This window comes from Rhinoderma darwinii, chromosome 1 (assembly GCF_050947455.1).
Source record: "Rhinoderma darwinii isolate aRhiDar2 chromosome 1, aRhiDar2.hap1, whole genome shotgun sequence".
NCBI classification, from domain to species: Eukaryota; Metazoa; Chordata; class Amphibia; order Anura; family Rhinodermatidae; genus Rhinoderma; species Rhinoderma darwinii.
In genome coordinates this window covers 298,734,340-298,748,581 of record NC_134687.1, presented here as the reverse complement: position 1 = coordinate 298,748,581, position 14,242 = coordinate 298,734,340, and the positions used below count along the sequence as shown (strand labels likewise).

The 14,242-nt window shown below is 45.5% G+C and overlaps 1 protein-coding gene across 1 annotated transcript in view; it reads right to left on the bottom strand.

Annotated features, from left to right (window-relative positions):
- Positions 1–13,492, bottom strand: part of LOC142647748 (calcium/calmodulin-dependent protein kinase type IV-like) — a 92,693-nt gene extending 79,201 nt beyond the window's left edge. Inside the window, exons 1-3 of the mRNA XM_075825388.1 lie at positions 13,248–13,492; positions 12,518–12,694; positions 7,395–7,473 (exon numbers count right to left, since the gene is read on the bottom strand). Coding sequence (XP_075681503.1) covers positions 7,395–7,473; positions 12,518–12,615 — 177 coding nt within the window. The 5' untranslated portion in view covers positions 12,616–12,694; positions 13,248–13,492. The remainder of the gene's footprint in view (positions 1–7,394; positions 7,474–12,517; positions 12,695–13,247) is intronic.
- Between the last annotated feature and the right edge of the window lie 750 nt (positions 13,493–14,242).

Below are 14,242 nucleotides of genomic sequence, written 5' to 3'. Positions count from 1 at the left end.
GTATTTTTTGTTTCAGTTGGTGTAATGACCGGGGGGTAGGGAAACGGACAAGTGAGCCCTAATCTACCCGCCACTCTGTCCCTGCCTACTTGCAACGACCCGCCCTAGGCGACAGGGTACAACTGGGCGGCGGTCCCTGCACTCAGTAAGTGCACGACAAACACGACAAACATACAAGGGAATACAAGCAAGGGAAAGGGGCAGTTGCCCACGGCAACACCGTGAGCAACCAGAGTGGTGAACGAGCCGAGTCAAGCCAGGAGTGTGCGAGGTACCAAACGAAGAGCAGAAGAGTAGTCAGTAAGCCAGGGTCTGTATGGAGCAGGAACAAAATAGAAGGAGCTGTAGCTGGGCCAGGAAACCACACGAAAAAGAATAACAAGCAAGGAGGAACAGGAAATGCAGGTATAAATAGACAGAGGGCGGGAGCTAGCTGAGTCTGGCCAGGCTGCGATAGGCTCTCCCACTCCTAAGCCTGCCAGCCTGAGTGGTGGAAGCTGGAGTCAGTCTCAGGGATGTAGATTCAGGTGCTGACTGATTAATTAAGGGAGTTAACCCCGAAGCTGTGCCTGGCAGATCCTTTACAGTTGGTTTTAGTTTGCCTCCGTTCCACTAGGTTTGCATTTTGTTTTCATAGAAACAATAGCGTAGTGTTCTGCGTTATTCTTTCCGTGTAAAAAAACAGAAACCTAGCGGAACGGAGGCAAACTGAAAGAAAAAAATATCATTGAAATCATGACCATGGGATTACAGAGCTCGCCCCTCTTTCGAACCCTTTTGCCTAACCTCCCCTTCAATACCGTCCACCCCCCTTTTCTGCTTCATGGCCCTTCCTCTCTTCCATGCCACTCTCCCATCCCAGTGAAACACACGAGACAGTGGGTTGGAAAATTTCGGCCACAGCAGCCATTTTATTAACAAATTTACATGAACATAAAACATAACTTTATAAATAACATTACTAGGAAAGGGAAGTCCTTGGAGCTCCAAATCTTTGGTGCCTAACTACAGGCTCAGGGGCACCTTTCTACTCCGCAGTTGGCTTGCCAAGTATGTAAAACCACTCCCCGGGACACCACCCAGCAGCAGGCCAAAATACGCCCATATCCATGAGCAATTATGTACTTGTTAGGGACCATACCTCTGATGAATCCCCCACTTCAAATTACCACCAACTCCAAGGACCCCCCAATCCGCCACACGAGCATACTTAAACCACCTTTAAGTATATGCGAGCCCCCACCATCCATCATTGCGCGTTCAATCCCTTCCTGAATACGCAAAGCCCAAAGGTCAATGCCCACTGCATTCAGATGTACTCCATCACCTAGCCAATATTTGCCATCCTCAAAATCATAGTGCCGGACAAAAAAAACCCCATTTTTTACCACAAAGCTGGAAACCGCCCGACCAAATCACCTTCACCTTCGGAAAACAGGACCACAGCCGGAGAAGATCATACTTGACATCCCTAATTAATTCTCTAAACGGACGAGTACCTAAATCATTACCCCCCACATGAAGGACCAACAAATCAGGAACCCGATCCAACTGCGCATACCGATGAAAAGCCGGCAAAACTCGGCTCCACACCATGCTGCGCGTGCCCAGCCACCGTATCACCACCGATGCCCTTTGGAACCCCAGTTGCCGCCCATCCGGCCAAACATCAGCCCTCAAAGCCCCCCAGTGCACATACGAGTGTCCAAGTATCCACACTAGTGCAGGTGAGCCATCTGCAAAAGAAGAATATCAAAGATTACACAAACCGGAAATAGAATTAAGAGACGAGGAATGCGGAATGACAAGACAGATCGGGGAGGAAAAAAGAGGGGGGGTATGAAGAAGAGAAAAGAGCAAACAACCCCCTTTCTGCCACAGCCGTGATCGCAAATCACATGGATTGGAGACGCACGTATGACTTATACCTCACAGAATCCCAATGACCTATGCACTTCACCACCTCAGGCCCCAGACCCCATGATGCAGCTTCCGTAGCTGCCCCAATACGAAAAGAGTGTGGTGAGTAAACAGCCTTGTCCAACCCCAACACCTCCAAACACCTACGGAAAACCACTGTGAACTGGCATCGTGACAAGAAGGAACCATCCTTATGACATAACAGCGGCCCCCCACTACTCCTTTTTAGTGCTGCGTACCGTGTAAAACATCTCACCGGGCACATCCCTGCCCCCGCCACTGCCCCCAGCACCACCCGTTTACCCTTACCCCCTTGATCCGTTTTTGACCGCCTCACCCAAAATTCCACTCTCTCCCCGCCTCCTAGTACATCTTCCGATTGCAAACCCCCCGTTCTCTGCTTGCTGGGGGCAACTAGCTACCCCACCCATAAAGCTCTAAAAAACGCCCACGAAAAAGCCAGCTGAAACAATGCTACTTCAAAGCCCGAAAAACACACCTTCCCCAATACGTCACCTACCTGCTCCAAAAGCGCGAAAGAAACCGGGCGACGGCCGTCCGGCCGCCCCGCCCCCTTTTTTCAAAATCCCTTTAAAGCCTGAACAATCAAGAAATCCTTTGTCAAGTCCGCCAACCCCCTTAGTTTAAAACCAAAAGCCAAAGCTGAAATAAAACGATTCACCTTAGACACCGACCAGCCTTCTACCGATACCTGACCCAAGAAGCCCAACAAAGCTACCACCTGTTCCTCCGTAGACCCGACTTCGGGCAAACCTGCTAACCACGACACCCAGTCCTTCCACGCCGCGTCATACGCCAACCATGTACCAGGCGCTAGAGAGGACTTAATCAAACCTCCTGCTGCTCGCAAACCAAGTCCCAAAGCCGTTCCGGGAACGTGACCCCTTCCAGATCCGCCTCCGGTGCCAACAGACGAAACCGCTCCCACTGTAGGTGAGAGAGAGAATCCGCAATGTCATTTTGCACCCCCGGAACATGAACCGCAAAAATCCAAGCATTGAGTGACAAACATCGCAACACCAGACGCCGCAACAACCTAACCACCAGGGGGGAAGACGCCGATACATTATTGATTGCCACCACCACCCACATGTTATCACAGTGGAACCGCACCTTGCTATTTCAAAAACGCTCCCACCAAATTTCCACCGCCACCACAATCGGGAAGAGTTCCAGAAGTACAAGATTACGAACCAGTCCCAAAGATACCCATTCACCCGGCCACTGCCCCACGCACCATTGTCCTTTACAATATATACCAAACCCCACGCTACCTGAAGCATCTGTAAACAATTCCCATTGACCATTATCCACCACCGGCGAAATAAGTATTTGACTTCCCATTATACAAATGTAAAAACTCCCTCCAAACTGCCAAATCATCCCGATGCTCCCGTGTCATCCGCACAAAATGGTGTGGGGCTCTAACCCCCGCCGCCGCTGACGCCAACCTCCTGCAAAAAACTCTGCCCATGGGCATTATCCGGCAAGCGAAATTAAGTTTCCCTAATAACGACTGCAAATCCCGCAGCTGAATCTTACCAAGCCGACCAGTCCTGCTCACCTCCAATCGCAGCGCATCCAGCTTATCACTAGGAAGTCGGCATTCCATTGCCACCGAATCCAGGGTAATGCCGAGAAAAACTATACAAGTGCTGGGACCTACAGTCTTCTCCGGGGATAACGGAACCCCAAAACGATGAGCGACCCACTGGATTGCCCCCAGCAAATTAGCGCACACCCCCGAACCTGATGGGCCCACACACAGGAAGTCATCTAAATAATGGATGACCGACTCTAACCCCGCCACTTCACGGATTACCCACTCCAGGAACGAACTGAACGCCTCGAAAGTAAGTGCAAGACACAGAGCAACCCATTGGGAGACACCGATCCATATAGTAAGCCCCCTCCCAGTAACACCCTAACAGCCGCTGGCTGTCCGGGTGAACCGGGAGAAGCCGGAAGGCCGCTTCAATGTCGGTCTTAGCCATAAGGGCCCCCGCACCGTACCGTCGCACCCACTCAACCGCTGCGTCAAACGACATATATACCACCGAGCACAGTTCAGGGGCAATGCCATCATTGACGGACAACCCTCGCGGATGTGACAAGTGATGGATAAGCCGGAATTTATTTAGCTCTTTCTTTGGAACAACCCCTAGTGGCGATACAACCATGTCCTGTACGGGACGAGACAAGAACGGACCCGCCATACGCCCTAACCCCACCTCTTTACGCAACTTGTCTGACACCACCTCCGGATAATCCATTGCCGACTTCAAATTCCGTAAAGAAAGGGGGACCGCGTGAGCCGGGGAAGGGATCACAAAACCAAACTGAAAACCACGCAACAACAACTCCCCTTTCTCCCTATCCGGGAACCTATTTAGGTACGGCTCCATCTCTTCCCACCTCACCGGAGTCAGCCCCATGGCCCCCACCACTCCCCACTTTGCCTTTACTTTTTTTTAAACACTTGGCGGACCCGTGCGAAGTCCCGCCGCAAGAGGAGCAAGAATGCTTGAACTTACATCCCGCCCCGAACTTGCATTAGCCATCATTAAACTGCCAGCACAAGCCCAACCGCCCTCCTGTCCCTCCCCCGATTGTCCCGATTGTCCTGAGGGGCCGGCAACCCCAGCCCCCCCAACTTGAAAGGACTGCCAGAACTTAGCCGGGGCCATTACCTTTGGGCTCTGGCAATGTCTTTATTGTCCCACCTAATGTTGGGACGAACCGCTTTTCTCTGACGAAACTGTTCGTCATACCGCAACCAAGTCTGACCACCATACGACCGATGCGCCTCACCTATAGCATCCATGTACCCGAAAAGGCCGGGACAATTTTCCGGCGCCTTTTCCCCTATAACACTTGCCAGAATGGCAAACGCCTGTAACCAATTCACAAACGTCTGAGGGATTAAACGGTATTGACGCTTCTCCTCCTCCTCCTTTTTACTTTCCCACCTTTTACCCTTATCTAAGTTACATTTTTCCAAGGGAAGAAGCGAGAAGATTTCGACGTATTCATCTTTCCAAATTTTTTCCTTTACTTCAGGCTTTAAATGTGCCCCCAACAACCCCTCAAAACAAACGTACACTTCGCGTTTTGCTTTATCATCTAACCTCACCCTATCCACATCCTTATCCTTGTCAGTCTGAACCGCAACCATCACCCCCCCGACCTCCACCATGGGAACCCCCCTCAGGGGTGCTCTGTTTCTCTGCCCCCCCCTGCTGCAGGGACCCACGCTGCGACCGGGGATGTAGCAGGCAACCTGCCCCCCTCACAACGCGCTAGCAACGCCTTTACACAGCCAAGCAATTCCTGAACATCTCCCCCCCTCCCCTAACAGTAGACATCAACCCACTATTTTCAACATCTCTAACTGCCTACCCCTGGAAACCCCCACCAACCCCTGGGGATCTAAATATAGCTGGAAATGTATGCAACGGTGAGAGTGACTCACCAGACTGCGTGAATTCCCACCAGCCGGGGCGACGGGACCCCCACGACGACCATCCTCCATCGGCACACTTCTGACTTCACCCACCTCCGGACATCTGGGGCCTGATGACGCGCCGCAGGCTCTACAGCTGTATCCACCGTCCTGGACCTCGGAATCGCCACACGTCGTCCGGGGCCGTCCCGACCTCCGCTCTCCCTCCACTGCTTCCTCCTCCCTCCGCCTCTGCAGCACCACCGATTGTGGCCTGTGGATCCACGAGGTGTCGACCTGGAGACGGGAGGCTGTCCCTCCGGCCTGGGATCCTGCCCTCCTCTCTCCGAAGGGCCCGACCGGCGACCGGGATTCCTCCTGGACGGGACCTCCGCCCCCTAGCGGTGGAAGCGGAAGCCCGGCCCGAAGGGTCCCTCGAGGGGCTCCCAAGCCTGCGCCGAGCCCTAGGTAAAGCGTCCGGGCTAAGGCGCTCTGGAGGCCGCACCCGCTGTGAACGCCGGAGGGGGGGGGGTGACGACTCCTCTGCCGATGCCTGCATCCCGGCCGCACTCGTTCCCGCTGCCTCCTCTAGCCCTGCGGACAGCCTCTGCTCCGAGACCGCCGGACCTGTCCTCCCGAGCTCTTCCTCAAGCCAGGCCATACCCCGCTCCGCCACAGCCTGCCGCACTTGCTCCATCAGGGCCTGCATCGCGCCTCAGGTCAGTCCTGTGTGACAAGGGCTAACCTGCTTTCTTGGAGCGTGAATGGCGCGAACCTGGCATTCACCCTTCCTATATGCCCTTTGTTAACCTCGCCCCCTCCTAACCACCCCCCCCTTCTCCTTCCTCCCCCTCCTCCATTTGAACTTTTCACCTCTATCCTTCTCCCCTGCAACCCTGGTCATGTCTGCCTCCCCCAATCATTTTATGTTGTGTCCGGCCATTTTTATAGTATTGCAAACAGAAACGATACTTTCCATTTGTCTTTCTGTTCATCTATTCCACTGACGGAACAGATGACCAGAGATCCAAACGGAAGCCCAATGCTGATGTGAGCAGGCCCAAAAATATATACAGAATCCTGGATTTTGGTAGATTGTATAAGATTAGAAAACATGGATGTTTTCTTCAAATGTTACTCTTACTAATGGACTCTGTCTGTTATTATGTCTTATTTCTAGCAGAAATACCAGACCCAGCCAATGGACAAGAGTAGTTTCTGGAAGAATGCCGCCTTGTTTTTCTAGTTTCATACACAGATTTCGAGAAAGCTTTGTGGAAAGTCCTGTCAAACCATTATTTTGCTAAAGATTTACGGCACAGAAAGGTAATTTACACCTCTTCTGCTTAATTCTAATATGCGAATTATGCTTTTCACACATTGGTATTGGTATCAGGGTATCTAAAATATCCTTTATAAATCGATTGTGAACAGATTCTGTTCAGGAGGTTACTCAATTATTTCTATGTAATAAATGCACTTTTTTTTAACTTAAACTTTACCTAAACAACAGCAGCAGCAGCAGCAGCAGCAGCAGCAACAGCAACAGTAATAATAATAATAATAATAATAATAATAATAATAAAAAAAATTATGTTATTTGCTTGTATACCACCTTGCACATGATATATGCAGTACACACTGGGTTCTGTGGAAATGATAGGTGCTAGTGGTAGAGCAAGCTGGCGACAAGGCACCAGCTGACCATTAGGCATAGAATGTTGAATGTATTACTGGGCACCAATTGGGGGGCTGATGGGTGTTTGAATGGGGAGTCCAGGTAATCACAGAACACACCCGTTGTGAAATTGCCTGGTTACTGTGTGGTGGTTGCATGGTGGATACACCTGACTGATAGTCTACCCTTGTGATATGACCATACAATGTCAAATGAATTTTAAGAAGGTCATTTCATTCCACAGCTTACGTGCATTTTTATGTATTTTTGGTTTCTTGTTCAAATTTCACAGGGATAAGGGGCACACAGGGCAATGAAAGTATAAATACTTACTGTTTTTTTAATTATTTTTGCAGCATAAGACTTTTGTGTTCCTTTTTCCTCACATCTAAAAACGGTAGAAGTAGCTCCACTGCATGCAAAACATGTTGCAAAGAAGTGATTCAGTAAATAATCACAAACAAACAGTATAATATTACACAGTATCAAAATAGTCCGAAAAGTTAATGTCAATACAATGGGTGGCAAAGTGTATAGAGTTGACCTTTTTCAATCTTCTATATGACCTTGCAGTTTAGGAAAAAAAAATCAATTAAGGAAACGACAATCCGCTGGCTACATACGTATGCATCCCACTCGATTAATACATGTGGGACTGCTTTTTTCTTTTATTACCCTGCAATTCTATCATATTCTTCCTTGTAAACAAGTGTTTATCAAACGTCATCTTTTTTCATCATTGTATAGAGGCCTTCTTTGTACAGCCTTTGGATTGAGGTCTGAGCTCATAGTAGGGTGAGCCATTCCTAAAAGCCTACCATTGAAAGCCATTTCTTGGTTGACCTTCTGGGTTGTTATCCTGTTGAATTCTTCATTTTGACACCAGCATATTTTGTGACTTAATGTCTTCATATTTTGATATATTAGCTATCCCCCCTATCCCCAGTCCTTGCTTGGTATAGTTCCAAAGAATGATACTGCCATTACCAAATGTTCCAGCAGATATTGTTGTCTATGGGCAAGCATATTTTTTTTGGAATTGAGCCCAAAAAATCTCCAATGCTTTTTGTTTAAGATGTTCTTTTTTTTTTTTTTTGAATGGCTTAAATCTTGCCACCCTTCACCACCATATAACGGCTCTCGTGTATTTATAATAGGGCTACCTTAGAGGTCCATGGGGCCTCTACTGTTCCTCTGTATGCCTCCGATTTCATGGCATGCTCAATTGGCAATGGCAGTGCTCCTAGCGGAGAATATCTCTGTACACACGGATCTTGTACAGCAGTGTAAGAGATAATGCTTATTCCTTGTTATCAGATTGAAAGGGTCATGTTTGAAATGTTCATGTGATTGACATTATTCTTATACTCATATGCTTTGGGATGGGACAAGTGGTCCTTTTACAAACAAATATCCAACCTGAGCAACCTACCATATTTTGTTAGAAAAGAAGACTACAAATTTGTGTTTAGTAACTCAGTCGTCATATTAACATGGTCCTGCTTTTACCATAAAGATATTTGTGTAATTAACATTTAGGGAGAACAGCAATTCACTCTACGGGTAAATCATTGAAGATACATTGCTTGATGTTCTTCATGAATGTATTATGGGAATTTAAAAGGCAATAATTTGAAACATTGAATGTGCAGATGAAACTAAGTGAACAGATTAAAACTGCAGGATCTACAATTATTTTATTAGGCTTAGTCTGGCTAAGCAGTCCCAGATGAAAGGCAATGTACAGTTTGTAAAATGCATGAGTACTTACAAGGTCATTAACAGACTTGACAGCATACAATTTTAATAACAAAAATATGTCCATTATCAGATAATGAGCGTGTGCAAATATAAACACTAGCCTTATAAAATTAGACATATTTATTATATACTGTGCAATCATTCTTAGTTCCATATTAAAGCAATTATTATTAATCAATAATGGAAAACATTAAAGGGGTATTCCCGGAATGGACAATTATAGGTGTCTGATCGCTGGAGTCCCCACCGATCACTAGACTCCCACCGATGACTAGACCCCGACCGATCACTAGAACGGGGGTTCCGAGCCCCTATTCCTCCTCACTGCACCCCCTGCAAGGGAGAGGAGTGTAAATAGAGTGGTGGTCGAGCATGCTTGGTGCCGCTCTATTCAAAGTCTATGGTACGGATGTAGCCATCTTTATCTTGACTCTGATAACTTGCTGTAGCGTGATATCACACAACAAAAGCCATTGAAAGGTCATTAAAAAGTTAAGATAATGGATCTTTCCTTTGTATATTTAATGCGTTAAAAGTCAAGAGACAGACGGCTACATCTGTACTTATGGAGACAGCCGTGTACATCATTTGGCTGTTTCCGTGAGTCCAGATTAAGTTAAGCGGCAGGGCTCCTGCTCGACCACTGCTCCATTCAAGCTCCTCTTACTGGGGGATGTGCAGTGCCTCGAGACCCCCGTTCTAGTGATGGGTGGGGCCCCCAGCGATCAGATCCACAGAATAAATGAACATTTTTTAATTCTGGGAACACCCCTTTAGCTACCAAGAGAATCGTAAACCTAGATCTGTGAATGTTTGTTACTTTCATAACTACTAGTATTTAAAGTGAATTTTGGGACAAAGCTAATTCCAGCCTAAATTGGGTTTTTGAATTGAATTCACATGGTGCAAAGCCCTCTAGCTCAGGGAAATCTGAGAATGAGAGAGAGAAATGTGCCGTATGCAAGTGATATAATGGCCAGAAACAGTGTGATTCCTTATACACACACGCACACGCGCACACACGCGCACACACACACACACACACACACACACACACACACACACACACATAACAGCATATTCTGAAAAGTCATCTAAAATAACAGGTACGCTTTCAGTCCTACAATATTGACATTTCTGTGCCTGCAGCCGAAAATCATATTTAAAACTTGCAGGACATCACATTAAAGGGAACCTGTCACCAGCATTTCACCTATTAAACCAGCAATACCTGGTGGTAGTGGGTGAAAAATCATTTATATGTAACCTATAATTATCTTCTAAGTAGGCTTTGTACCTTTAGTATTCTGTTTTTTTAGTGTTTCTGTGCTGTATGCTAATGAGCATAAAAGAGTCATATCTTTGGTTGAAAAGAGTCATATCTTCATTCCTCATGTCTTTCCGAGTTAACCCCGACTGTTTACTTTTCATTGACGGCTTACTTTTCATTGACAGCATTCAGGGTGGGCCAGTTTTCAGCGGTGGGTGGGCATAAGAAGTGGAACGAACGAGACTCACGGATTATTATATAAAAGGTACAAAATGTTTGCAGATAGTTTTTTACGGTCGGGTGAGGAGTTTAGGAGATAACGCCAATGAACTTTTTTACAGCAGCGGCCAGCAAGAGGTGAGTAGGAGTTCAATAGGTGAAATGCTGGTGACAGCTTCCCTTTAAAGGCAAACAAGCCATTCAGCCATGACTGTGATTAAATGGTGGAAAGATGGAAAAATGTAGAATAGTACGGATGCATCTCATGACTACCTTGCCAAAATGTAAAATGTCTTTACAGTTAAAAGAGTTGTCTGTTACAAAATGCCACCGGTCATATACAATAATAGGGCATGGTTAGCTAATATGGATCGCATGGATGCCATGCCAATCTTTTGTTTTCCCTGCAGAAGCACAGCAATGAAAACAAGCATTTACAAGCTGATTATGGAAGCTTCCATCTGCAATTATGAACATCTTATGCCAGGGGGGACCTTTAGAAAACGGGTAAACTAAAATGAATGTTTTGGCATGGAGTTACACACTGCACCCTTTCTTACTGTATTCTAGTTGTTAGAACACATCCTATACTAAGTGGACCATCTAATGTATTTAAAGGTAAGGTCCACCTTTGCAACCAATTTTTTTAATTGTTTGAGTGTATCTAAAATGAAGCAACTTTGAGAATGTTCTCAATTAAAAATCTATATGTCTTCGTGTTTAGGCTGATCCTGCAGTCATATTACCATCCATACGTTGGTGCTTCTTGCTAACCTATTAAATGTTATGTATGTTAGTAACAAATTAGGGATAGATGAAAGGAAGTATGACTGTAGGATCAGACTACATAGGGTTTGTAGTCTGTTACCATGGAGACACATAGGTCTGCATAGGATTTGTAAGCACAACATGATAGGATATTTTTTATTTAGCCTATTTGCAGTTACTTTATTATTCATTTTAGATATATTTCAGATATAAAAAAATGCTGGAGGACCTTCGCTCTAATTAAATTTAGTACAGTTACCGTTACATTTAGTGAAAGCAGTCCCTACCCTTTTTGTACTTTGTCTGAAACTGCAGGCTTATTGCATCTAGCCACAGAATAGTTAACATGAGATGATTTCTGCTCAGTGGCAGATGCTGAGGGATTCCACACACATATCTGGCAAACATGTTATTAATGTCTCCGGAGCATTCTGTTGTAACTCCAGGTTCTACAACAAATGAATGAAACCTTCCAGGAGTTGAAGATTCATTTTCTGTGCCAATTTATATCTGATGAATGTATCAAGCTCTTTACCAGATACTGATCACTTCAATTACCTAAGACTTGCATTTGGATAAATGAATCTCCAAAATACGTGTCTAAGATGTGGATTCGATTTTTAGTTGTTGCACATCTCATTGTTACTCATCTGCTCCTGAAGTGTTTTTTCATGTTTATCACATTTAGTGTTATTAGCCACACCTAGACTTCCATATAAATATCATGATGCATAATGAGTTTAATGTTGTGTTGGTTGTCATACTGTTATTTGATGTAATTTTGTGATTAAAACATATTACACAGTGTCAGAAATATGTGCTTTGCATTTACACATTATTTATAAGACTAGTGTTCAAAACCAAATTACCTGCTTTTTGCTATACTTTTTAAAGCAAGATACTCAGATGTGAATACATGTAATATGTGAATGAAACACCAAAAAGTGGAAAGTTTTACTAGCCCATGATCTGCTCCAGTGGCAGCTTATAGCGGTTGACTGGTTTAGAAAGCCCTTTTTCAAAAACTCTATATGGGAATTCATAGTTAGAGGTAAGTCCCCCCCATTTAGGATCCGTGTCTATTAGCCAGAGCGGTGAGCGGATACAAAGAGTGTCTCTCAATTTGGAGGACCCAACACGTTTATGCATTACAAGGACAGCCCATTGATTTCAATGAGAACTGTGTAATGCTTAATTTTCCCTGTGACACCCTACGATTATCGGCAGGGAACCCTTCTAACAAAAGGGATTGGATACAGGGGACAACCCTTTAAGGTGGGGTTGTCCATTCTTGGACATAATGATCTCTGTTGTTTGCCCCACTGAAAGGGTCTCTGTTTCTTTGGTGGGGCAGTTCAATCCTGCCCAATGTACCTTCAATGTCATGCAAATCAACTATCCGTAGATGTTAAAGGGACACAGCACATTGGTACAGTACCTTCCCAATTCTTGTTTCAAGGTATAGAAGTTTTCCAATCCATTTCCTCTCTGAGATCCTTCTATCCAATACATATCTTCTGGTTTGCAGGTTGGCATCTTCTTGACGTAGTTCCAAAAATGTAAGTCAGTACTCAAATCATCAATCTTGTGGAGATAACAGGTATACAATAGGAATCTGAAAAGAAAACTAAATCTTATCCTGATATATAAAAGGTAAGGTTACTATTTGTAATTTTGTCTATGATCATGTCAATTATATATACCTCAATATTATAATCTTCTCATATTGATATGGTTTTCGTCTATGGTGTTAACATTTTCTTGGCAACGCTTGAGTTGGAGCACAGTATCAAGTGCATACTACGCATTCATAGGGTAGATTTTGCCATTATATAATACATATAACTGTGACCTCTTTTCAACTTGAATAGAATAACATTAAAGTACATATTTATGAACACAGGCCGCCATATGTGTTATCTGTGTCTTTTAGTATTTGTCTACATGATGTCTTACTTCATTCATTTCAATTGTAACAAGATTGTAGATTTAACTACCATAATCCTTTCTGGGGATTATGTTATATAATCCATGCAGAATAGAGGGTATATGACAAATGTGTGTTTGATATGGAGTCAATAGCTTTCAGTCTGTGTAGATGCAGGTGGCAAAGTCTTCTGAGCAGGTGTTACATGGAATAGATGTGTTCCTGGTATAAGTGCACTTACCTGCTTGTCCTGTTTAGTTCATTCCCAGATACAGCTGTTCTCCTCCTTGACAACAACCCAGATCATTGCTATTCTGTACTGAGGACATCTAATAAATATATCTTCATTATCATGTCAGAAGCCATGTTTATCTGATGCCAGCAGTGATTCTATGGTATCCACTGGTCACTGATTCCCCAGAGGTACTGATGTTTTCATCATAACAACACATCTCCATCCCAACACACCCTTCATCCACTCCTCCTTTAACCATGGTATATAGGATTGAGGTTTTAAAGTTGAAAACGTAACTTTGGCTCCCTCCAGTGTATGCAACTGGTATGACTGCACGACTCTGCGAAGCTATACTGCGGATTATGGAATATGCTGACTAGTGTAAACCAGTGTGGGTGTAATGATCGGGGTAGGGAAACAGACAAGTGAGCCCTAATCTACCCGCCACTCAGTCCCTGCCTACTTGCAACGACCCGCCCTAGGCGACGGGGTACAACTGGGCGACGGTCCCTACACTCAATAAGTGCACGACAGACAAACAGACAAGGGTACACAGAAGCAAGGGAAATGGGGCAGTTGCCCACGGCAACACCGTGAGCAACAAGAGTGGTGAACGAGCCGAGTCAAACCAGGAGTGTACGAGGTACCAAACGCAGAGCAGGAGAGTAGTGAACAAGTCGAGTCAAACCAGGAGTGTACGAGGTACCAAACGCAGAGCAGGGGAGTAGTCAGTAAGCCAGGGTCAATATGAAGCAGGGTCAAATAGTTCAGAAGCTGCAGCAGGGCTAGGAAACCAAACGAGAAGAATCACAAGCAAGGAGGAACAGGAAAGGCAGGTATAAATAGACAGAGGGCGGGAGCTAGCTCCGTCTTGCCAGGCTGTGATAGGCTCTCCCACTCCTAAGCCTGCCATCCTGAGTGGTGGAAGATGGAGTCAGTCTCACAGACATAGAAGCAGGTGCAGACTGATTACCTATGGGCGTAGACACAGAAGCTGTGCC